The following is a 25,718-nucleotide window of genomic DNA, read 5'->3' on the forward strand; positions in this document are numbered from 1 at the left end:
GACTTGCCTAAAATGGAAGCTTGCCGTAGATTGAATAGGGCCAGAGTAAGCAATGAATTCAGAAGGCTTAAAATGCCAGCAGGTTATCTTAGAAAATGGCTGGCAGCCCAAATGTGTCGGCTCTGGTCCCGTTTGTGAGCACAAATGCCCTGTCAAGGTTTAGCTGCAAATCCCCAGAGGTGGTTCGAAGTGGGCCTTTGCCTGTGTGCTAAAAGCCACTGATGAACTCCATTGGGTGTGTTTTGTTTACAGCTGGTTTAGGAAGTCCCTAGGGCCCCATGTGTAACTGAGGAATGACACTTGGGGTTTTCATGCTGGCTTCAACTGGATCATCTCTGATTTATGTGCTGCTAGAGGGCAGTAAGTGCAAGCTGCTCCTGTTGGAGTGGAATTCAGGGCAGCACAGAACCACTCACACCCCAAGTTCCTTTGCAGGACACCTTTAATGCTTCCCTGTGGGAAGGAAATGGGTCAGTTTTCTTGCCAGTTGCCTCAGGCTGAGGAAGAGGTAATGAATCTATGGCTGATTGCCATATTTGGGGTTGGGAAGGAATTTTCCTCCAGGGCAGATTGGAAGAGGCCCTGGAAGTTTTTCGCCTTCCTCTGTAGCATGGGGCACGGGACACTTGCTGGAGGATTCTCTGCTCCTTGAAGTCTTTAAACCATGATTTGAGGATTTCAATAGCTCAGACGTAGATGAGAGGTTTATCACAGGAGTGGGTGGGTGACCTTAATATCTATGAATCTTCTTTAGGGAAAATGGGAATATTTTAAACAATTTTGGGGTCCAAACTTTTCAAAGGCTACTCAAGCCTGAAAACTGCTTTTACTTTGGCTTTTCTGCATCTGTTTCTAGCAAGAAGCAGAAATCAGTCTTGGTGGTAGGAAAGACTTTCTGGACTTTTAATAGAGTACCCAGAGAATGGTAAACACTAGCCACATCCCTTTTTTTTTGTGGGGGGAGGAAAGTTAAAGCTAGTGATGCAATATTCTCTTTGAACTTTGAGGCCTTGGACAAGATTCTGAAGTATGTTTTTTCTCCCTCATGAGGTATGTGGCCAGTCAAAGTTAATCAGGGGTCTTAGGGCTCTATGGGAGGTGTGTACAGGTAACATTGACACAACTACTCTGCTCCCAGTTGGTAATTCACACTCCAGCAGGCCAGCATGTTCTCTACGCACCATTTACAATGTATTGGATGGTTTGCGAGCTGTAGGCCCTCTAGGGGCTGGGGAAAGTTTCACACTTCAGTAAACTTACTTGGAGAGAGCCCTGGGAGAGCAAACCTGGTCTATTACTGGTACAACCACAGAATCATTTAAGAGTTGGCAACCTAGGCATAATGAGTGAGGAGAGGTGTCACTGATACTATTTACTGACCAAATTAAAGGCAGGTGCTGCAAAGAGGACCAGTCTGTGACTCAGCATGGTTTAATAGATTTCTGAAGTGGGGCTATGTACTGACCAGCTTCTTCCAGGAAGGGTCAAGCCTTCCCTTTTCAAAAGTGTGAGATGCTTTTAATCTACTTCCTTGGTTTGTACCAGCTCAGATTTTAGAGCTACCTGGCATTAAGACTGCCTCTTTCATTGATTAGCTGGCCCTGGGTATGCAGAGACCAGCTTTGCCAGCAGTGTGGACAATCATCACATGTATAACTCAGCTACTAATTGCTACAGGTAGTTTCTCATGGTCTGTCTACGCTGCAATTGGACACTTAAGCTAAGGGCCTATTTAATTGCAGTGTAGATGTTTGTTGGGTCCTAGACTGGGCTGAGTGTCTACACTGCAAGTAAAAACCCACAGCTAGCCTATGCCACCTAGCTCAGGTTCACAGGGCTGTTTAATTGCAGTGTAGACATACCCTCAGAGTTGAGACGGAACCTACTGCCTTTCATTACTTCTCTACCTTAATACTGGAAAGCACCAGCAACATCTGTGCCACTGAGCTGCCTTGTTATTGTCCAGTCTACATCTCTTTGCAGAACAGGCTTCATTGCCCTTTGTGGCTGAGCTCTGGAGAAAGGGGGGTTGGGCAGTTCACCTAGAAAACAGAACGAAGGCCCTGCAGTCCTTTCTGGGAAGTAGCACTCATCTGCAATCCTTTATGGGTTCTGCATTGACAGCAAGCACTGCTGCCTCCTTCTCAGGGTGTTGTGAGCTGGAGATCTGCACCTTCTTCACACCTGCAGCCCTGGTCCCTCTGTGCTACTCTTGTCAGTTCCAGCTGGAGGAGTAACAGGCCCTGCAGCAGCTTGAACCTGTGCAGAAATAAACAAGCACCCTTCCTGGGGGGGCAGGCTCAACTCGGTTTTGCACCACCCTAGCTGCCTACTCTGTGATTTCTCTATTGTCTAATATCCTACTAAGAGTTGTGGTGCCTGCCTAGCAGTGGGAGGGGCTGGCTACTTGCCAGTGACTTGTCCCTCTCTGTCCACAGGCAGCCAGCTTCCCCCATCATGCAGCAGGCGAGGTGGAGCTTCACCACTGAGCAGGGCCAGAGGTACTGTTGGTAGGAAGTATATTTCAACAGGGGTGACTCAGGGGCCTTCAGCCAGATGAAAATACAACGAGCAGCTTATTTACCTGCATTCAAGCACTTTACTGTATTTTCAGCTGGCTGAAGGCCCCTGAATCACCCCTGTTGAAATATACTTGAGTGGATTTAGGAGTCACATTTCCATGTAGGCCTAGGGATGCAGCCTGTACAGGCAAGGCCTTCTCTTCCATTACATCAACCTAAATTATTCTGTCACCATAAGCCTAGGGTCCAGAAGAATTTGTAAAGGTGTGAAACTTAAGCTTATGAAGCTGAAACACTAAGAGGGTATCTTTTAGTTGCATAGTCCCCTGAAGTTAGGTTTGTTGTGGGGTCATTTCCCCTGTCTTATGGTGGTTTTTTCCAGGCATGGCCCCTGCCCAGGGAATGTTTGCCTCAGTAGGTCCACAGAGGTGCTCTAGGCAACACTCGAGTAACAAAAATGAAAGGAGAGCAGCATTACACAGAAGTGGTGGTTGAACAGTGGAATTTCAAGTTAGTGAAGACTGGATAGTCTCTCACCCCTTTTGTTGTTGTGGTTTTTCCAGTATACAAATTTATGCCTGCCTTTGGCAGATGTCCCCTGCATTATACAGCAGTATAGGAAATAGCTAAGTACTCCCTTAGCTTTGATATGTGTCCAGGGCAATGCAGTACACCTCTAGTGGCCAGCCCCTACCAGCAGTGAGGCCAGGACCATCTTCACACAGCTCCACTCGCACTAAGGTGCAGCACAATCATTGATGGGAGAACTGCTTGCTGAAACAAAGTTTACTACCATTCAGGGCCATTCACTGTTCCATATGTTATTGTCTAGCAGTGGTTACATGTCATAGTGAGTGGGTATTCACTAGAGGGAAACGTCAACTGGCCCTGATCTAATTTTAGGCCTATTGTAGCATTTGTTCATTCAAACATCAGCAAATACTAGTTATGGAGAAGGGGAATAGGGAGATTGAAGTTTAGGATGGTCAGGCTAATCTGACCCAGTACACACCTGTCCATGAGGCCAGCCTTCTTCAACCAGGTCTTGGCTTACAAGCTGACAGGGTACAGGTCACTCCAGTAGCTGTTTTAAGTCCATTTCCACTATGCAAATAGCCATCAGGGTCTGCCGTGACCACTTAAGCCAGGTTTCACTGTGGTCATGTTTTGCTCCTAATGAAATCAGCAGCAGCACTTGTTACTTCAATGGGAACATGCTCAGGCACTGTATAAAGCAAGATACTTTTAGGCAATTGAGACACTGGATTAATTCCAGTGTAAGGAAAAAACCTGGACACCCTCTATTAAAGTCCTCTCTCTTCTTTGTCATTTAAACTTACCCTTTTCACTTAGTTCTGCCTCAGTGTGGGGCTGGACCAGATGGCCTCGAGGTCCCTTCCAGCCCTACATTTCTATGAGTTTGTCAAGTATGCTAACTGTAGTTCACCAGTGACAGTTTCTCCATATTGTGCTGGTCTTTCCTAAGACCATTCTTGGGGCAGGTAGGATTTTCTCCAACATGACATTAATGCTAAAGGCTAATATTTTGGGGGCAGGGTCTATATCTTTCTTTATACAATCCTTCGACTGCTGGGTGTTGCCACTCTGAAGGCTAGACAGAACCTCACCACCCCTTCAAAGAGCTGGCATTCAGAACTTTTAACGTTTGCAACAAAGTGGTCTGGTTGACAGGGACGTAACAATACAGGGATATTTTTATTTCACATTTTATTAGTAGACAGATGTGCAGAAAAGACAAAATAAACTACTGAAGGGGAAGACAACACAAAATGCATCAGTTAATCCTTTCTGGTAAATTATATTTGGGGGGGGGGGGGAGAGAAGGAGGGGGAAAAAAAAGCAGGGGGGAGAGAATATCCAGGATTTTCAGCTCAGAAAACTTAAGAAAATCTAGTGCACCCTGCTGGTTTCAGAATGGTTGAAAACTGCACTTGAATTATAAATGTAAACGTCAACATTGGTTTGGATTGGGGCGGGGGGGGAGAGTTAAGAAAAGAATACACAGGTCAGGTACACATTTTTCCTCATAATCTCTTAAATAGTCATACTTCAGTTGTTTGTACCTTGAAAAAGAAACCAGCGAGTCAACAAGCAATGACACTGCAGGGGACTGAGGGGGAGAGAAGTTAATCTGGCTAACATAGGAGCTCTTGGAACAGGTTTTTTTAAAAAAATAAAAATAAAATAAAGGGTAACAGAAGAATCATGATAACGCATCTTACAACACCAAGCTTGAGAATACAAGTCACTGGAGAGTATACAGTGAAGACGGTCAAAGTACAAGGGAAAGGTCCTGAAAGATGCAGTATCCTCATTTCAAACCAAGTCATCAGCACGAAGGGTGTTGCATTGATTGGGTTGTTTGCTTCCCTATCTTAAGTCACACCCATCCCCTTCACCACCATCACCACACCAAAAAAAGTGAGGTTAGTTTCCCTAGGCTGCCTCAGAGGGAACAGTTATTTTCCCCAAGAACTATTCCCATGAAGGAGTTCAAAGGATATAGGCTTGGTTCTTGTGATCTAATTGCACTGTATACATTCCTATTGGTTTTTAAGAAGCTAGTACCCTCAGGTGCTTGATCTGGAAGTATGTGTTTCTGGCTGCAACTGTTTGCCTTAGTGGTAACTACACTACATGCCTCATGCAGGAGCCCCATTTGCTCACTCCAAAAATGCTGCAGGGAAAAGGTCCCTCATTCCTGGAGAGGAGGGTGGGCAAAGCCTGATGCGACTCCGCAGAACTCAATCTGGCTGCTGAAGGAGAGGTACTGATTAGCGCCTAAGGAAATGCCGCACAGGCAGGCAGGCAGGCTGAGGTTCTCGTATCCAGCGTGAGGACATGGGTGAAGGGATGCAAGTTTAGGTAGGAGGCTGCCTTTAATCAATAAAGGTACAACAGGGTGCTTTTTCTGGTCATGCCATGGGGCACAGGGAGGGGGTTTCCCCACCAGTAAGCTGGTGCCACAGTCTCTCATACCATGTCCTGGAATGTCTTGATAGGATCACAGAGTGGAGCCTTCACAAAGGAACAGCCACATTTTCCTTTGGTTTCTATCAGCAAAAAAAGGCTTTAACCAACATTAAAAGAACAAAAACAACCCCACCTTTTGAAGTGAACCCTGCATTCCCAGTCCCTGGCATAAATTTTCCTGCTCTTTCCTTGTACTTGAGGCTGGACTGCTTTCAATTCCAAACAGCTGGCACCTTACTTCAGTTTTTTTTTTTTTTTTTTTTTTTTTTTTTTTAAATAAAATCAGCTCCCAGCCCAAGGGGACATATCTGCTCTTCTGATACCAGGAAGTCACAGCCTTTGTGCTCACAGATCCAGCACTCCCAGCTTTCACTTTATTAACAAGCCAATCAACTCTGAGGAGGCAGGGTTAGTGAAAGGTGGTGATATGCCACTGGAAACCCTGAGGGCAAGGGGGCAACCAAGATGTCATTAAAGGAGCCTCTCAGGGTCTTACTCACCCAACATAGGCAAAACTCCCACTGAAGCCAGAACAGCACCACACAGGCGATGAGTCACTCCCCTGGAGTAGGTTCTTGAAGTGATGAAAGGCTCAGTACACGTGAAATGCTGTCCTAACCAGTGGACAAAAAGTAGTCCCAAAGGCCAACTCAGGGTGCCACACTGCAGCCAAATCACAAGAGTGCTTTACAAGGGATTTGTGATGGCAACCAGGTTAAGCAATCAAATTCTGCTGGAATTTTGAGGATGATAGGTCTGATCTTCTGCCAAAAACTCCCCAGCACATGCAGGAGATTTTTGAGTTACTGAACTGCCTGAACTTTGCACACCACCCAGTTAACATGCTGAAAGCCTAGCAGCAGCTACTTCGAATCCTGGTTCGCAGAGCTTCCTTCAGCCAGCTGGGTTCACGCACTTCTTTGTCACAGCTCTTCAGCCATGAACAAGCTGGCATCAGTATTTGAGAGCTATGTGACCACAGCAAATCTTTGTCATCAGGATCCCCTTTCCCTCTCCAGTAATGAGGACAGGCTTGGTTTGATGGTCGATTCAGAAAGTCTGTCCACTGGTAAGCTTGGGGAAGGCCAGACTGGTATTTCTAGTTCTTGTGAGCGCATTGTGTTGCGCAAGGGAATTTTGGATTCTGCCTCAAGGCTCACAATCTACAACAGCAAGTCTCGGGAGGCGCTATCATTTGCCAACCCACAGCTAGTCTTACCCATTTAAACAAACAAAGGAAGATGCTAAAAGTCAACAGTAGGTATTCAGGGTGCACAGAAGAGCAACTGGCAGCTACGACTAACGCACAGACTAGACTCTCCAGAGGTGTAGTAGCTTACTGAAAACGGCAGATTCTAGACACTGAACACATGCTCCTAGGGCTAATACTGGCAGACTGAACCTGCCACCACTTTTAAGGGGGCCAACTCTGCATTCTGAAGGAGAGGATTTAAGTTGGTATTTTCACGATTCCCACCCAACAATGGGAGCCAGCAGCAGATCTCAGCAGCATTCTAACAAACTGCACAGTGATTTCTAAACCCCAACCAGTCTGAAAAAATAAATAGTCACCCAGGGCTCAGTTGTACAGATGTGAAGTGTTAAGTGTTTATTTTAGGGTTCGTATCATACACTTTGTAAAAAGGCAGCTGATTCTGCCCTCTGGGCGCAAGGCTCCAGGGGCTACTTCCTAACTAGAACAGGCTGAAAAGGAATACTGTACCTTTCAGTAACACATTCCATCAAGCTCAACACAGTAGCTTACACTCTCCACCCCAAGCCTTGAAAAAAAGGAAAAAACCACCACCACAAAGCTACACAAATGTGCACACGCTATTATTGTAAATGGAGCAGCTAAACCTTGGCAATTTGCTTTTTTGTGTGGTTTTTTTTGTTTTTTCTTCCCAGTAAATGCAGCACTTGTGAACTCCCAAGGACTCAACTTCCAATGGGTTCATTCCAGCTTTAAATACATTAAACATCTCGATGCAAGACTGTGTTTAATTAAAGTATTTAAACACAGACCAAACCTGTTTCACTGTGAACATTTCGTAGAGACGCGAGGGGGAGTTTCTTTCTTAAAAAAGAAATCATAATACAGTGATGAAAGGGTTAAGAATGCAAGAATTCAGACATTCTGTGAAGGGTCTCTCTTTCTCTCTATATATAAGAGGTCCATAAAAAAGAGCAAACAGAGATCCATAGATCAGGAGACAAGAGTTTGTTGTTGATTTCCCCCGGTGTATTTTTTGCTGGACTGTTGCTAGGTTACCACTGCTCCCTTTTGGCCTGAATCGGCAGGGCAGTACAGGGGCATGTAGGGAGCAGGTCACGACTCTTCATTGCCAGAATCATCATCATCGTAACACTCGGCATCTTCCTCCTCCTCGTCTTCATCGTCAATGTCGTCATCGTACAAGTCGTCATAAAGCAAATCTGAACTGTTGTCATTGGAAGGCACTTTAGTTTTGATGCAGTACTCTGCCAGTGTAGTGGGGACCTTCACACCATCCTTTTCTGCCTCAGCCTTGGTAGCCAAAACCTGTTTCCTGCAAGGTAGAGAAGAGAAAGCAGCAATGTGATCACAGGTTTGGATTCCAAGAGGGCTGTAGCTTTTCCTGCCAAACACCTGCAGAGCAATCTCCAGGAACCAACATAAACCTCATCCCTGGCACAGAGACAATGAAGCCATTTCAGCACATGCATTCCATAGGAAGCCAGCAGTTGAGTCAAAAGCATAGCAAGTGAAGCTAAACCACAAATTTGTTTTCCTCCAGTCACTAGTGTGGGGTTGTTACAAATTGTTATCAGTCCCAGTAAACTCTTCCAAAACTCCAGCAACACAAGATAGTGTATTTTAAGGTCCAATATTAGTGACTTGCATAAGCTAGTCACAGGTAGCCCAAGTTTCATTGCATTAATCAATCAATCTTCCTCTTTCCAAAATGGGGTCCTTAAAAAAAAAATAAAAAGACATCAAATGGTTTCCTCTGGTGGCTACAGTTTCAAAGTTTCTCCAAAAGCATTTAAGTTCCACTAAAAGTTTTATCCAGCTATACTTAGGATGGCATTTTCAGAAGTGCTTAGCATTGCTGTGCTCCCACTGAAGTAAATGCAAACAGAGCTAAGTCAATGCCAAGTGCTTTTGAAAATCCAGTTGACTAAATGTTTGCTACCTTGAACTACAGCTATCCAGTCCTTTCTAGCAACACTGTTTGGAAGTGTGAGTGTGTAAACAGTTCCCTCTTACAGAAATACCGAAAGAGTAGCCAGCTGATAACTAGGGTACTGCCTTTAAGAGACGACGCGTCACACTCCCAGTTACAGTTGGCCATCCGCACGTTTCACTGTGGAAAGGGTTGATGGTGTAAGAATGAGATAATGACGTTTTACCCTAACAGCAGGGGAGCCGTTTCCTCAACTGGTGTGAGTTGGTGCTATAGGACTGTACACAGGCAGAGGATCTTGACCCAACACTTATGCAACTATGAGGCCGATTTAATGATTGGCAGTCATCAGCTCCAATCCAGAACTCTCAACATATTCCTAAACTGTGCCCTAAATAAAAACAGGCATGGCTCCATGCATGTCTAGTCTATCACCTGGGGAAGGGAGATTCCTCCAGTACTCAAAAAGGCTCTTGAAAGCACTGCCTTTACAAGGGTTCTTCAGTGACTTGACAGAATGAGGGACTTCTAAGAATCACCATTCTAAACGAAAGACAGACAGGATTTTAAAACAGATGCTTCAAGCTCACAAACATGCACTGCAGATTTTGTTAAGTAAGGTTACAGGACAGAAACAGCATTTAAAAATACAAGAGGGTCAGGAGTGCAACCTCAAGTGAATATATTAAGCATGGAATTAACCAAGTTACATGAGTAATGAACCATTCACCCAGCCATACAAGCAATGTGCAAAGAGAATGATCCAGATGGGGATTTGTTAATGGCCAAAGGACTTTGTTCTGGCATAATACTCATACAATCTGACAAAGCAAAGCAGTCAAAAGAAGATATGTTGACCCTTTTGTGCCAGCAGTCAGCTTCAATAGCATGCTAAGGGTGCTCTAGCAGGGGCTCCTGCCACCAAGGCAGAGAAATGGCTTTAAGATTAACCTTCTAAAGAGAGCCAAAGTAACAGCTTCCAGAGATATTCAGGTTAGAAGTGACTATTTATGTTTGCAGTGTCGTTGAAGCAGTGTGGTCCCAGGATATCAGAGACATAAGGTGGGTGAGAATATCTTTTATTGGACCAAACTTGTTGGGGGGGGAGAGAGAGAAGCTTTCAAGCTACACAGAGCTCTACTTCAGGTCTGGGAAAGGTACTCCGTGTCACAGCTAAGTACGTACAAGATGGAACTGATTAGTACAAGAGAGATGCTAAACAAACAGAAGTTGGTCCAATCAATCAAATAAAAAAACCTAACACACATGTGAATCTGACTAGAATCCTAGAAGTGCTGGGTTGGAAGGGACCTGAAGAGGTCATCAAATCTCGCCCTCTGTGTGAGGCAGGACCAAGTACACCTAAGCCACCCTGACAGGTGTTTGTGCAACCTATTCTGAAAAACCCCCCATGATGGGAATTCCACACCATCCCTTGGAAGCCTGTTCCAGAGTTTAACTACCCTGGTAGTTAGAAAGTTTTCCTCTAATGTCTAACCTAAACCTCCCTTGCTGCAGATTAAGCCCATTACTCCTTGTCCTGCCTTCAGTGGACATGCAGAACAGTTGATCACCATTTTCTTTGTAACAGCCCATAACATATTGGAAGACTTATCAGGTCCCCCGTCGCCCCCCACTCTTCTCTTCTCAAGACTAAACATACCAAGTTTAACCTTTCCTCACGTCAGGTTTCGAAACCTTTTATCATTTTTGTTCTCCTCCTCTGGACTCTCTCCAATTTGTCCACATTTTTCCTAAAGTGTGGTGCTCAGAACAGGACAAAGTACTCCCATTGAGGCCTCACTGAGCAGGATAATTACATCCTGTGTCTTACACTCCCCCCCCCCCCCCCACTCCTATTAATACAACCCAGAATCACTTTTTTTGCAGCTGCATCAAGTTGTTGGTTCATTCAATTTGTGATCCAGAGAACTCTCACGTTCTTTTCAGCAGTACTACCACCTACAGTCTAGACAGTTATTCCCCATTGTGTAGTTGTGCATTTGATTTCTCCTCCATAAGGGTAGTACTTTGCACTTGTATTTACTGAATTTCATCTTGTTCATTTCAGGCCAATTCTCTAATGTGTCCAGGTCATTTTGAATTCTAATCCTGTCCTCCAAAGCATTTGCAAGCCCTCCCAATTTGAGGTCATCTGCAAATTTTATAAGGGCACTCTCCACTCCATTATCCAAGTCAAAATGAAAATATTGGCTAGTACTGGACCCAGGACTGGCCCCTATGGGACAGCACTAGGTACGCCCTCCCAGTCTGATGGCAAGCCATTGATAACTACTCCAAGTAGTCTTTGAACCAGTTGTGCACACAGCTTAAGGTGTGATTTAAACCACATTTCCTAGTTTGCTTATGAGAATGTCATGTGACGGTCAAAAGATTTACCAGAATCAATACAAATCACATCGACAGCTTCCCCCCCCCCAGCCACTAGGCCTGTAACCCTGTCAAAGGAGGAAAGTAGGTTAGTTTGACATGACTTGTGCTTGACCAATCCATGCGAGCTATTCCTTATAAAGGTTATCTGCAAGGTGCTTAGTAACTGATTACTAAATATTTTGTTCTAATATCTTTCCAGGTATCAAAGTTAGGCTAGCTAGTCTTATTCCCTGGATCCTCTTCATTCCTACATTTTAAAAGATAGGTATCATGTTTGCTCTTCTCCAGTCTTCTGGGACCTCACCCATCTTCCAGAACTCATGGAGGATAATTGCTAACAGTTCTGAGATTACTTCAGCAGGTTCCTCAAGTATTTTAGGATGAATTTCATCAGGCCCTGCTAACTTGAATGCATCTAACTTACCTAAATATTCTTTAGCCTATTCCATTCCTTCCCTATTTTGGCTTGTGTTCCTTTCCCCTTGTTGATATTGTGTTGAGTATCTGGTCATTAATCAATCATTTTAGTGAGACAGACACAAATAGGCATTAAACATGCCAGCTTCTTGATAGCATCAGTAATTAGCTCTTCTCTTCCCCATTAAGTAGAGTACCTACAGTTTCCTTTATTTTTTTCTTGCTCCTAATGTATTTAAAGAACCTCCTCTTATTGGTTTTTATGTCCCTTGTTAGGTGTAACTCATTTTGTGCCTTAGCCTTTCTGATTTTGTCCCTACATGCTTGTGCCTCTTTTTGTAGACATCATTAGCAATTCATTCATGTTTGTACTTTTTGTAGGATTCCTTTTTGATTTTCAGATCATTAAAGAGCTCCTGATGGAGCCACACTGGCCTTTTCTATTCCAATGCGAAGGGAAGATAGGAAAAATAGTTTGCAGTTGTACCTTTAATATTGTCTCCTTGAGGAACTGCCAGCTCTCCTGAACCTTTATCCCTTAGATTTTCTTCTGATGGAATCCCATCTACTAGCTCTGAGTCTGCTGAAGTCTGGTTTTTTGGGGTTTTTTTCCTCTGAAGTCCACTGTTCCTATTCTGCTGCTTTAACTCCTTCCTTTCCTTAGAATCATGAAACCCATCATTTTATGAGCACTTTTACCCAAATTGCCTTCAACCTTCAGATTTGCAAACAATTTCTCCCTGTTGGTCAGAATCAAGTCTAACATGATGGTTCCCCTGGTTACTTCTTGTTTCAGAAAGTGGAGGAAGTTGTCCCCAAGAACTTATTGGACGTGTTGTGTTTTGCTATGTTACTTTTCCAACAGATGTCAGGGAAGGTCCCATTAGTAAAGTCTCCCATTACTAATAGGCCTTGTGCGTTGGATATTTCTGTTATTTGTTCTAGAAATCCCTCATCCACCTCCTCTTCTGATTTGCTGGTCTACAGTAGATCCATACCATGAAGTCACCCCTCCTGACCCTCTTGCCTCTTCTATGTTTACCCAGAGACTTTCAACTGGTCTGCCTCTCACCTTCATTTGGACCTCAGGACAAGCGTGTATATTCTTGATGTACAATGCAACACCACCTCCTCTCCCACTTCCTGAAGAGGCTATCACTCTACCCCAATATTCCAGTAGTTTATGTGCTAACTTCCAGTTCTTCCTGTTTATTCCCCATAATTCCTTGCATTTGTGTATACATATTTAAGATGTTAATCAGATTCCCCCACTGATTTCACTCATTGCTCTTATGACCCTATTGTAATTTTCCATGACCCCTTCAACGTCTAGCTCTGTTAGCGTCAAGCTCATCAAGAAACTTCAAAATAAGTGGTTTTAAGAAGGTGTGAAGCATCAAACTGAATTCTTATTGCAATGTCTCCTGCCCAAACAAGACTTTACCTAATAATTTCAGCATACTCTTTGTCTTTTCCTTTACTGTCCCTCCATTTCCTGAACATGACTGATGCATCCACGTTGGCTGGAGAAAAGGTGTTGGGCTCATTAAGCAAGGAGATTACACTCAGTAGGATAGTCCTGGAAAATAAAAAAGTAACATTAGAGAGGTCAGCGCTAAGCATTCATGGAGCTATGGTAGAAGTCTTGAAGGTGAATTAAGGCTGCCATTTTAGGAACACGTTTAGGGCTGAGCCTTGGAATAAAGTTAAGTGCAAACTCACACCCCACAGCTGAAATGAAAGCAGAGTTAACAGCATGACAGGATTTATGTGCTCACACCACCACTAGTCAGGCATTTTAGAGGTGGAGGAAATGGGGTGGTATAGAACAAACAGGAATTTGTTTCATTGGAGAGATTGTAGAATGAAAACTCGTGGGGAAAGAGTTTTCCCGTCCAGCACATATTCAGGACTGCAAATTGTTCCTGTTAAGTACTGGGATGGACCCAAGACCTTTTGAAGTTTTTCTTCAACAACAAAAAATAATGCCAGAGAGACACCCCACAGAACAGTGATTAGGGCACTCACCTGGGATATAGGAGACCCAAGTTCCAGTCCTACCTGATTTGGAGCAGGAACTTGAACCGGGGGTCTCCCATGTCCCAGGTGAGTGCCCCAACTACTGAGCTATTGGCTATAATAGCAGACGTGTGGTCTCTGACCAGAAATTCCAAACAGGAGTCAAACCTTTCCCAATTAAAGTTTCATTTAACCTGATAAGTTCCCATGAGGTCTTGAGGAATCTGCATTTTCCAATAAAAAGGTGATTTGTCAAAAAATTATCTGGCCAACTCCACGAATGATGCACTAAGATCTTCAACCATGAAGATTTGAAAGGAGAAAGTGTTAAGGTGCCTATACAAACTGGTGCTGAATAGAATTCCCTCCCCCCCCCCCAGCCCCCGAGATAGTGGGGGCTTTCAGCACCAGTGTGCTTTAGTGCTTAAGCAGTTATAAGATAGTAGCAGAAACCTGCACAGCCAGAGTCCCTGGCGTAAAGAGTTTAGAGTTTGAGGAGAACAAACGTATTTGCTTTAAGGGCTTGGCTACACTTGCGAGTTACAGCATATTAAAGGAGCCCCAGGCACACTAGCTCACTACCCGTCCACACTGGCAAGGCATGTAGAGCGCTCTGACTCCGTGGCTAGAGCGCTGCTGGTACTCCACCTCGGCGAGTGGAATAACGTTTTTGTGCATCCCCGCTGGAGCGCCGCGGCACCAGTGTGGACGCCCTGGTCTGTTAATGCGCTCTGATTGGCCTCCAGAAGTGTCCCACAATGCCTGTTCTAGCCACTCTGGTCATCACTTTGAACTCTATTGCCCTGCCCTCAGCTGATCAACCATCAGAGCCACCCTTTAAATTCTCTGGGAATTTTGAAAATCCCTTTCCTGTTTGCTCAGCCAGGCATGGAGTGCTTTCAGCAAATCTTTCCACGTGACCATACCTCCACGCGCCAGGTGATCCCCAGTATGGAGCAATGGCAAGGTGCTGGACCCCCATCAGTGTTTGGGGGGTAGGAAGCAGTCCAGTCCCAGCTGCGCTCCAGCCATAGGAACTGCGATACCTTCGGGCAGATATCAAGGGACATGATGGAAAGGGGCCATGATCGGGACGCACAGCAGTGCAGAATTAAAATGAAGGAGCTGCGGAATGTGTACCGCAAAGCCCATGAGGCAAACAGCCGCTCTGGTGCTGCCCCTGCAACCTGCCGTTTCTACAAAGAGCTGGACGCGATACTTGGGGCCGAACCCACCTCCACTCAGAGTACCACCATGGACACTTCAGAGCCCAGTTCAACAAGGCAGGAGGAGGAGGAGGAGCAAAGCGGGAACGAGCATGCTCCGGCAGAGGAAGACACCCTGGAATCCCGAGATGCATGCAGCCAGGAGCTGTTCTCAAGCCAGGAGGAAGGTAGCCAGCTGCAGCGGCCGGTGCTTGGGGAAGGACAAACACCAGAGGAGGTTCCCAGTCAGCAGCTTTTTATTTTGGGAAGTAAATTATTCAGTGCAGGCTCTTGGGGTGAGGGCTGCATGCATGCCTAGATGCGGAATAGGGCACTGATGTGCTCTCACATTGCAATTTTCAGCCTCGGTGATCTCTTCAAAGGTCTCATTGAGAACTTGGGCAATGTGCTTGTGCAGGTTTCTTGGGAGAACCACTGTGGTCCTTGCCCCAGTAAGGCTAACTTGTCTGCACCACTGTGCCGTGAGGGGCGGGGGGACCATTGCTGCACACAGGCAAGCTGCATATGGGGAAGGGCAGAAGCTGCATTGCGGTAGAAGACCCTCCCTTGCTTCCCATGTCACCCTCAGCAGCGAGATATCTTCCAGGACAAACTCCTGTGGAAAATGTGGGGACAGTGTTCAGTATAGGGGCCCCCTGCCGCTGTTGGCTCTCCCCAAGGCATAGAACCCCAGCCATGAAAGAATCAGTCCCCCTTGACTCTGTGCTTACTCACCATTTTGGGGCTCCTGTGGGTTATGTGCACTTGCTTTGGGACAGGCTGATTATGCTACTGTGTAGACTGTGCTTGCCCTTAAGTACGGGGGAATCATTGCTCTGTCTGGTGTGAAATATGCTGCCTCTGTTAAGTGTTGCATTTTGCCTTTACAGATGCAACCTTGAGATCTCAAAAAGAAAAGGAGTACTTGTGGCACCTTAGAGACTAACAAATTTATTTGAGCATAAGCTTTCGTGAGCTACAGCTGTGGATAATCCACTGAATGCATCCAATGAAGTGAGCTGTAGCTCACGAAAGCTTATGTTCAAATAAATTTGTTAGTCTCTAAGGTGCCACAAGTACTCCTTTTCTTTTTGCGAATACAGACTAACACGGCTGCTACTCAAACTTGAGATCTCAGCCGTCCGTGTTATCACCGGCCGAAAGACTCCACATAGAAGCAAGGAAGACATTCTGCATGAAGTAATGCAGCATTCAAGTAATGAAAAATTGAAAAGGGCAAGAGTGGTGGGACAGTGAAAGGAGGATCTGCCAGCAGAATGAGGAGCGCCGGCACAAAAGCGCGGTGCTCTGGCAGCAAAGCACGGATCGGCTGATAAGCATAATGGAGCGCCAAGAGGACTCGATCCAGGTGCTCACAGCCATGCAGGCGCAGCACTACCATGCCCAACCCCCCCTGCATCCCTTGTCCCAAAACTCTTTCCCTTGTGCCCCCATGTCACCTCCAACCCACTTTCCCCAAAATCCGGGTTCTTACCGCCATCAGCTGTCTCCAACACATGTAGCTTCACCACCCAGCCCTGAAAACTACAACCCTTACCCACTGCACTCAACCCCCATCACCAGGCAGTATAGCCATCTTGAAGTACAGCACTCATTGCACAGCACTCCAGACAGGAAGGCTGAGGGGGGAAGGGATAGCTCAGTGGTTTGAGCATTGGCCTGCTAAACTCAAGGTTGTGAGTTCAATCCTTGAGGGCACCATTTAGGTATCTGGAGCAGAAATTGGGGGCTGGTCCTGCTTTGAGCAGGGGGTTGGACTAGATGACCTCCTGAGGTCCCTTCCAACCCTGATATTCTAGGATAACAGGACATACACAAATCTGTGATTGTACTGTTCCACACCCCACCCCCTTGCCCTTTCCCGTTTCCCAAGCAGTTGTGTTTCTTTTCAATAAATGGATTTTTTTGGCTTTGAAAACATTATGATTGCATAACATAAAAGATACCTTAGCCCAGGAAAGAAACAGGCACTGCAAGTCAGTGTAGCAAACACAGATTCCTACTAATATTGGAACAACTCACTTCACTCTCGTGCAGGGCGCCAGACATTACTGGTGGCTTTCAGCCTCAAATTGCTCCCTCAAGGCATCCCTAATCCTTGCAGCCCCGCGCTGGGCCCCTCTAATAGCCCTGCTCTCTGGCTGTTCAAATTCAGCCTCCAGGTGTTGAACCTCCGAGTTCCATGCCTGAGTGAATTGTTCACCCTTCCCAAAGATTATGGAGGGTACAGCACGCGGCTATAACCAGGGGGATGCTGTCATCGGCCAGGTCCAGCTTCCCATACAGAGAGCGCCAGCGGCCCTTTAAACGACCAAAAGCACACTCCACAGTCATTCTGCACTAGCTTAGCCTGTTGTTGAACCGCTCCTTGCTGCTGTCAAGGCTCCCTGTGTAGGGTTTCATGAGCCACGGCATTAAAGGGTAAGCGGGGTCTCCAAGGATCACAATGGGCATTTCGACTTCCCCTACGGTGATCTTCTGGTCTGGAAAAAAAAGTCCCAGCTTGTAGCTTCCTGAACAGGCCAGTGTTCCGAAAGACGTGTATGTCATGCACCTTTCCGGGCCAGCCTGCGTTAATGTCAATGAAACGCCCACAGTGATCCACAAGCGCCTGGAGAACCACAGAAAAATACCCCTTCTGATTAACATACTCGGAGCCTAGGTGGGCTGGTGCCAGAATTAGAATGTGTGCACCATCTATCGCCCCTCCGCAGTTAGGGAAACCCATTGGTGCAAAGCCATCCACAATGTCATGCACGTTACCCAGAGTCACGGTTCTTCTGGGCAGGATGCAATTAATGGCCATGCAAACTTGCATCAACACTATTCCAACTGTCGACTTTCCCACTCCAAACTGGTTAGCAACCAATGGGTAGCTGTCTGGAGTTGCCAGCTTCCAGATTGCAATAACCACCCGCTTCTCCACAGTCAGGGGAGCTCTCAATCTCGTGTCCTTGTGCCACAGGGTGGGGGTGAGCTCCTCACACAGTCCCATGAAAGTGGCTTTTCTCATCTGAAAGTTCTGCAGCAACTGCTCATCACCCCAGACTTGCATGACGATGTGATCCCACCACTCAGTGCTTGTTTCCCGAGCCCAAAAGCAGCATTCCACGGTGGTGAGCACGTCCGTGAATGCCACAAGCAAACTCGTGTCATATGTGTTACTCAAGTAGGTATCATTGTCTGAGCCCTCACTGTCACTTTGGATCATAAGGAATAACTCTACTGCCAAACGGGACGTGCTGGCAAGACTCGTCAGCAGACTCCTCAGCAGTTCAGGCTCCATTCCCAGAGACCGAAAGGGAAGACAGCGCACGCAGTACAAAAAACACTGAAAGATGGTGCCAAATGTGGACGAAAGCAGAGGGATTGCTGGGATGCAAACCAATGTCTTGCACCCCCTACCCCCTTCCCACAAGCCACAGTGCCAGAATGGGAAGAGGTGCTCTGTGGGATAGCTGCCCATAATGCACCACTCCCAATGCTGCTGCAAGTGCCGCAAATGTGGCCACGCCAGTGCGCTTGCAGCTGTCAGCGTGGACAGGCTGCAGCACTTTTCCTACTGTGCTCTCCGAAGGCGGGTTTAACTCAAAGCGCTCTACATCTGCAAGTGTAGCCATGCCTTGAGAGTTTAACATACACCCCTACCTCAGCCTAGCAACTGAATATTCATCATTTAAGAATCCACTCAAGATTCTTTCCTAAACAGCCAAATGCTCCAGTCAGGATTAGTTCCCCACTGGGACGGGCACCCCACACACAGAGAGCACTGCCTGTGCCCTGAGGGCTTACATTCTAGAGAAGGCAGACATGAGAATGGCAGGTGAGGGTATAACACAAAGTAAAATGTTCAGGGCAGCAATGGGCACCTGGCCTGTCAGTTCCAGTTACTTTTACTTATTCATTACAGGGAGCAAAAGGCTGGCATCAGAGACACAAGTGGGATGTGTTCAGGGCAGACAGCCAACTGGCAGGCAAAAATAAAATCCATAGTTCCAGTTGTAAAAGGCAGTCTGCTGACATCCAGGAGCTGTGTAGGCTCAAGGAGCCAGGCTACTTGAGAAATCCCTGATGCTCCTGGGAGCTATCCTCCTCTTGCCTCCCAGGAAACCCTGCCCTGTTTGTTCAGCCCCGGTAGCGGGGAAGGAGATGGCAGTTGCTGTGGTCTGATGCCTCCAGAGAAGGATTCCTCATGCTACAGTCTGGATTCCAGGCCTTGGCCTCTTCTTGCATGACTGCTGTTTGGGATGTCTTGGATCCCCAGTAGGTCCTGCCTGGATTCCCCCAGCCCACGCAGTGCTATGGGTGACAGCTGCTGGGCAACCTAAGGAGAACACACAAGGCAAGAATTCTACAATATCCAGTTTCACTGTCAAGAGTGATTCTCGGGGAGCTGTGAAGCAGCACAAGGCCAGTTATGCAACTCCTAGCAGACAGCCTCCTTTATCTGCAGCAACAACAAGCCAAAAGAGAGCAAAGCTCACTGCAGTAGGATGGATGTGTTCATAATACCCATGAAGAGCAGTGACCGTTTATTTTAAAGGAGACAAGGTTCTAAACAAGACAGTGAGAACAGGAAGGCCAAAAGTTACATTTCATACAACAATCAACAAAGCTTAAGAGCCTGTGGTCTTGGGTGCATACACACACCTCATGACAAAGGCACAAGGCACAAAGAGCAAACTAAGCTAGGTAACTCTATATTCCCAGCCACGCGGCTGCAGTTACTTTTGTTTACTGCACTTGCCTGAAGCCTTACTAGAGACAAATGCATTAGAAGTTAAGTGGAAGGACAGGATATATGGAATAGAACAGAGGTGGGCAAACTACGGCCCGCGGGACCCTCCTGCCCAGCCCCTGAACTCCTGGCCGGGAAGCCTGTTCCCCCTCCCCCCGCAGCCTCAGCTCACTGCGCCTCTGGGGCAATGCAGCTGCAGAGCCGCGGCCTGACCTGGTGCTCTGTGCTGTGCGGCGCAGCTGCCTGTCCTGGTGCAGCTGGGCCACCAGCGCTCCAGGCAGCATGGTAAGGGGGCAGGAGAGGAGGTTGGATAGGGGGCAGGGGAGTTCGGGGGGTGGTCAGAGGGCAGACAACGGGGGGCAGGGGAGAGTGGATGGGGCAAGGATCCCAGGGGGGCAGTCAGAAAGGAGAGTGGGGGTTGGATGGAGCGGAGGGGGGCACTTAGGGGCGGGGGTCCAGAGGAGGTCAGGGAAAAGGGGTGGTTGGATGGGGCAGGGATCCCGGGAGGGCAGTCAGGAAGGAGGGGGTGGGTTGGATAGGGCGGGGGATCCAAGGGCCATCAGGGGACAGAGAAGCGGGGCGGGGGGGCGGGGTCAAATAGAGGCCAGGCCTGGCTGTTTGGGGAGGCACAGCCTCCCCTAACCAGGCCTCCATACAATTTCAGAAACCTGATGCGGCCCTCAGGCCAAAAAGTTTGCCCACCCCTGAAATAGAAGGAGATACCAAAGACAAGAGCTGAGAAAACAGTGCCTAAACACTTGCATCTACAGAAGTCAAGAAATAAGTCATACCTGCTAGTTATATTGCTCTAAAGAGTGAAACGTTACCATGAGGGGTACAGATTACTGTCCAAGAGTGTGTTCAGTGTTAGGCCTATAACCAGTGGTGAGCTGGAGCCGGTTCGCAGGAACCAGATGTTAAATTTCGAAGCCCTTTTAGAACCAGTTGTCCCGCGAGGCCAAAAAATGGCGCCTTAGGCGCCTACTCCATGGGTGCTCTGGGGCTGGAGCACCCACAGGGAAAATTTGGTGGGTGCAGAGCACCCACCAGCAGCTCCCCACCCCTCACCCATCCCCAGCTCACCTCCGCTCTGCCTCTGCCCCTGAACCCGCCGCCCCGCTCTGCTTCTCTGCCCTCCCGGCTTTCCGCGAATCACCTGTTCGCGCAGGAAGCCTGGGAGGGCTGAGAAGCAGGCAGTGGCTTCGTGCTCAAACCCAGGGAGGCAGAGGCAGAGTGGAGGTGAGCTGGGGTGGGGGGGCGTGAGGAGGGCCGCCCGTGCTGCACCAGGTAACAGCTGATTCTCAGGAAGCTGGGGGGGCCGAGAAGCAAAGCAGGGTGGCGCAGTCGGGGGGTGGAGGTGAGCTGGAGCTGGGTGGGGAGCTGCCGGTGGGTGTTTTGCACCCACAAAATTTTCCCCATGGGGGCTCCAGCCCCGGAGTACCCATGGAGTTGGTGCCTAAGGCACCAATTTTGATGTGATCAGTGGGGTGAGCAACCGCTCCCCCTGCTCCCCGCCTAGCTATGCTCCCCTGCCCTAGGAGCCAGAGGGACCTGCTGGATGCTTCCCGGGAGCCGCTCCAGGTAAGCGCTGCCATGACTCCCCACCTCACCCCCCAGGGAGGTCCCTCTGGCTCTTACGGGTGGGGCACTACGGTGGCCCATGAGACCCTCCTGCTCGGTTCTGGGGGCAGTCAGGGGACAGGGGTCCCGGTGGGGGGCCCTCAAGGAATGCAGGGGGTTGGATGGGGCAGGAGTCCCGGGGGCGGGGGAGGGAGGGCCACGACCCCCTCATGGGGTGAGGAGGGAACTGGTTGTTAAGATTTTGGCAGCTCATCACTGCCTATAACTATATATTTGGGATACGTGTTTCCTAGGTAAATGCTTGTTCACTTAGGTCTCAAGTACAGTATTTTCAAGAAACATATACCAATGTCAGACAGGTCACCATCAGTGCTCTGGGATGGCTTATTCTGAAAGTGTTACAATTTAGTAGGGATTCAAAATAGCAGCAATATAAAGAACAGCCAGATACATAAACCACAAACCACAACCACAACCAGTGTGGCACTGTCTCCCTCTAGTGGTAGCTAGCCCCAGAAGTTGATGAGCTTGCTACAGCCTTGGCTAAAAGACATGGATCTTTTAGCTCAGGCAGTAGAGATCCAGAGATCACAAGTTCAATCCCCACTACTGACAACCCACATGGGTGTCAGCATTCCATAGGAAAAAGATGGATAGATGGAAGTCATTCCTTTTAACATCTTACTTTAAAAATAAACCCTGTATATGATGTGTATATAGGCAGATGGCATAGTAGTTGTGCAACACATTGGATCTTTGCGATATATGGAACACTACAGGAACTTCCTGTTGCAACAGGAAACACACTGGGCTACCAAACACGTTGGACTACCTACAGGTGGTAACTTGTAGGTAGTCCAACAATTATATGGCTTCTTATTAGAAATATCAAGGAGATGTCATGATCATTTATTCCAGGCCAGAAGGAACCATTGTGATCTAGTCTGACCTGTACAACACAGGCCACAGAGCTTGCTCAGAATAATCCAGAGCAGATCTTTTACAAACACATCCAATCTTGATTTTAAAATGGTCAGTGATGGAGAATCAACCCTGAGCCCAGGTAAATTGTTCCAATGGTTAGTTACTCACTGGTATCCCTTGTTTTCAGTCTTAATTTGTCTAAATTTCAATTTCCAGCCATTGGATCATGCTATACCTTTCTCTGCTAGACTGAAGAGCCCATTATTAAATATTTGTTTCTCCTGTAGGTAACTCCTCGACCATAATCAAGTCACTCCTTAGCTTTCTCTGAATGCAAGGTAAAGGAAATTAGCCTTGCACTGGAAGAGTTCATTCCAGTCTCTGACCACTACTGGAGAAAGTTCCATCTCCTGCACAGACAAGCTTTATTCTTATTGTCTATTGTCCAAAGGAATGCCTTGGTCCAAGGTTTTTTGTTCAAGTCACTGTACAGATGGTAATCCATCTTCAGCACCCCTAAGACATTAATAAATATCCCCATTTTTACAGATTGATATGATTTGCCCACTCTTCTGTTTGCCCTAGGCCACACAGGAACCAGAGCCATAATTAGAACTCAGGATCTCTTGACTTCAAACTGTGTGTGCCCTTCTCCAGACACTCTGCCTTGACTGTAAGAAGAGTTGGGCCTAACACTAGTGTGTCCCTGTTGCATAGGGGACACACATCTTAGCACCGTAGCTATACCGACCTAATCACCAGCCGAGAGGCAGCTAGATCGACAGAAAAATGCTCCTGTTGATCTAGCTGCCGATGCTTGAGGAAGTGGTGTTTCTACAGCGATGGGAAAACCCCTTCTGTCACTGTAGGCTGAGTCTATACTACAAGGTCATGCTGACATAGCTACGGTGATGTAGCTACATGGCGATAGTCCCTGTAGCGAAGACATGGTCTAGGATAGTGCATATAAGATTCTCAAGGAAGTAGGATGAGGGGAAGTGGCTTGAGATATTCTACCCTCACTAAACCAGCAAAGCTCATTTGACTTAAGTGTGTACCTTAAGTACTGGCCCCAAGGGTCACCAATGAGAAATACTACCAACTATCTGGTTATTCTCACCTGCTTGGTGGTGTATGGTAAGAACGTCAACAAAATTTATGTTTATAGTGGTCTAAGTCTTCTCTACATTTTCAAAAGGGACATGAAGAACAGCTACTCTAGGAGTGAAAGAATTAAATCCCTCTTGAAGATACTCTAGATCCCACAGTGGAAGTACACTGCCAACTAATGGCTAGGCAGCAGGGATTACAGAGATAGTTTATATTGTCAGAAGACTTCCTTATGCGAGTTTGAAGTCTGCTGCCTATTAATTTCATTGGATGACCCCTAGTTTGTGTGTTACATGAAGGGGTAAATAACATTTCCCTATTCACTGTCTCCACACCATTCATGATTTTATACACCTATCACAGCCTCCCTTAGTTGTCTCTTTTCTAAAATAAGCAGTCCCAGGTCTTTAATCTCTCCTCGTACAGAAGCTGTTCCATACCCATAATGATTTCTGCTGCTCTTCTCTGTACTTTTTTCAATTCTAATATATCTTTTTTGAGATGGGATGGCCAGAACTGCACGCAGTATTCAAGATGTGATCATATCATGGATTATATATTTTTGGTCTTACCTATCCTTTTCTTAATGGATCCCAGCACTGTTAGCTTTTTTGACTGCTGCTGCACATTGATCAGATGTTTTCAGAGCACTATCCAGGATGAGTCCAAGATCTTTCTTAGTGATAAGCAGCTAATTTAGACCCCATCATTTTATGTGTGTAGTTGGGATTATAAATCACTGGTTCATTAAAATGCCGTTTTCAGCCAAGACCATTCTACTTCAGCACCTTGCAGATTGTGGCTTGCTAGCCTATTCTAAGGGCTTGTTTCCCACTTACCAGGGGACCCATCCAGGTCTACCTGCTAAATCGACCACCGATCACTCTCCTGTCAACTCTGGTACTCCACCAGAACGAGAAGCGTGAGGTAAATCGACGGCAGTTTTTTTCCCGTTGACCCAGCACAGTGCAGACACCGCAATAAGTCAACCTAAGGTTATTCACCTAGCTGGAGTTGCGGAAATTAGGTCGACTTAGCCTTGTAATGTAGACCTGCCCTAAGGGTCAGGAACCTTCCTTATCTCCTCTTTGCCAAAGCATTTGGTTAGACAACAGCTCTTTCTAATGATAAATTAACAAAACCAAAATTAGTCAGAGCTTAAAATCATGATCTAGGAGACAATCTTCTGAAAGCTAATTGTAAGTGAAGAAATTGTTAGGGCATAGAGCTCTGTCTCTCTATTCCTCAAGTATCACAACAGCAAAAGTGCCATCACTTGGCTACTTAAGCTATCAAGGCAGAAACTCTCCTATATAGTGTCATTGTTTGACTCTTTCCAAATATTAGACTTCCCTCCAATAGGCTGGGACCTCAATACACTTTACCAATAAAAATAGAAAAGAAAAAAAATCAAGGGATAGAGCAAGATCTGAAATAGGGGAATATCTGTTCAGTAATAAGTAACACTGTAAACACTGGATACTTCCACTTTGATACTTTTCTAAAAATATAATGCAGATTAGAGAGAGTTACTTTTAACTTATGTTTTGGTTGTGAATAAGACAGAAACGTAAACACAGCATAAAGCTTTACTCTAAGTTCTTAAATCACAGCAAGAATTCTTTCCACTGTGTAGCTAAATAGCTATTATCACTGATTGCCTGGTTCACCATTGTACATAAAGCAAGTGTCATTTAGAGGCATATTGTGGCATGGAGCACTATAAACTCAAGAGAAGCTATACAGCGTTAGGATTTTCAAAGAGTAGATTACACTACAGAATTACTTTGGTATAACTAGGTTACTCAGGGGTTTGAAAAATCCACATTCCTGAGCAATCTAGTTATACCAAACTAAGCGCAATGTCAGCAGGAGAGCTCCTGTCAACACAGCTACCACCTCTGCGAGAGGTGGATTAACTACACCAATGGGAGAGTTCTCTGCTGCAGGCATACAGCATCTTCCTTAAAGTGCCATAGTTGTGCAGATGCAGCTTTTTAAACGTAGACCTGCCCAAAGAAAGGAAAGCGTTGGTTAGCCTGGAGTGCTTTTGGCAACTCGTGACTCATTCAGCTTTGGGCACCAAGGGGAAATACCTGGAAACCATCTGCTTAGGACAACAAGATTGCCAAATACTGAAAGGCCCGGGAGAAAGTAGGAAAAGGCCCAAGGTATAAGCAGAGAGCATAAGCCACTGGCGTCAAAATTCCAGCCCAAAGGCTGGATCCCCCTGCTTGATTTAGTCTGTCACCAGGACTAGATAGGCCACAGAAATGCCTTTTAAAGAGGATCTTTCTACCCTTTTTGGTTGCACAATCCCTCAGGACAAATCTCAAATGTTAGTAAATGAGTTTGCAGACAAATCCTGAAAGATGGGTCTTTTCTACTTCTGGTATCTCAGTGGAGTATTTACTCTAAAGTAGAATGCTAGTTTAGGACAGTGTGGATTTGGAAAGGCTAGTCTAAATTTGAGACAGCAAGTTTATTCTCTGAGAAAATTTTAACAATGATACGTCACCACACAGAGTGGAAATCTCAACAAGGCAGCACAGTATCTGAGCACACTGCACTGCAGTAACTAACTAGAAGATTATTTTTCCAATTTAAGATACTTATTTCTGTCAGA

The 25,718-nt window shown here is 46.4% G+C and overlaps 1 protein-coding gene across 4 annotated transcripts in view; it reads right to left on the reverse strand.

The window, feature by feature from the left end:
• Positions 1–7,102: 7,102 nt before the first annotated feature.
• Positions 7,103–25,718, reverse strand: part of UBE2R2 (ubiquitin conjugating enzyme E2 R2) — a 97,009-nt gene continuing 78,393 nt past the window's right edge. For all 4 annotated transcript variants that reach the window (XM_037902318.2, XM_037902315.2, XM_037902316.2 and 1 more), the window contains 2 exons: positions 12,939–13,073; positions 7,103–8,065 (listed from right to left, as the gene is read on the reverse strand). In XM_037902318.2, the coding sequence (XP_037758246.1) occupies positions 7,846–8,065; positions 12,939–13,073 (355 nt within the window). In that variant the 3' untranslated portion in view covers positions 7,103–7,845. The remainder of the gene's footprint in view (positions 8,066–12,938; positions 13,074–25,718) is intronic.

The sequence above is a fragment of the Chelonia mydas genome, chromosome 5, assembly GCF_015237465.2.
Source record: "Chelonia mydas isolate rCheMyd1 chromosome 5, rCheMyd1.pri.v2, whole genome shotgun sequence".
Lineage (NCBI taxonomy): Eukaryota > Metazoa > Chordata > Testudines > Cheloniidae > Chelonia > Chelonia mydas.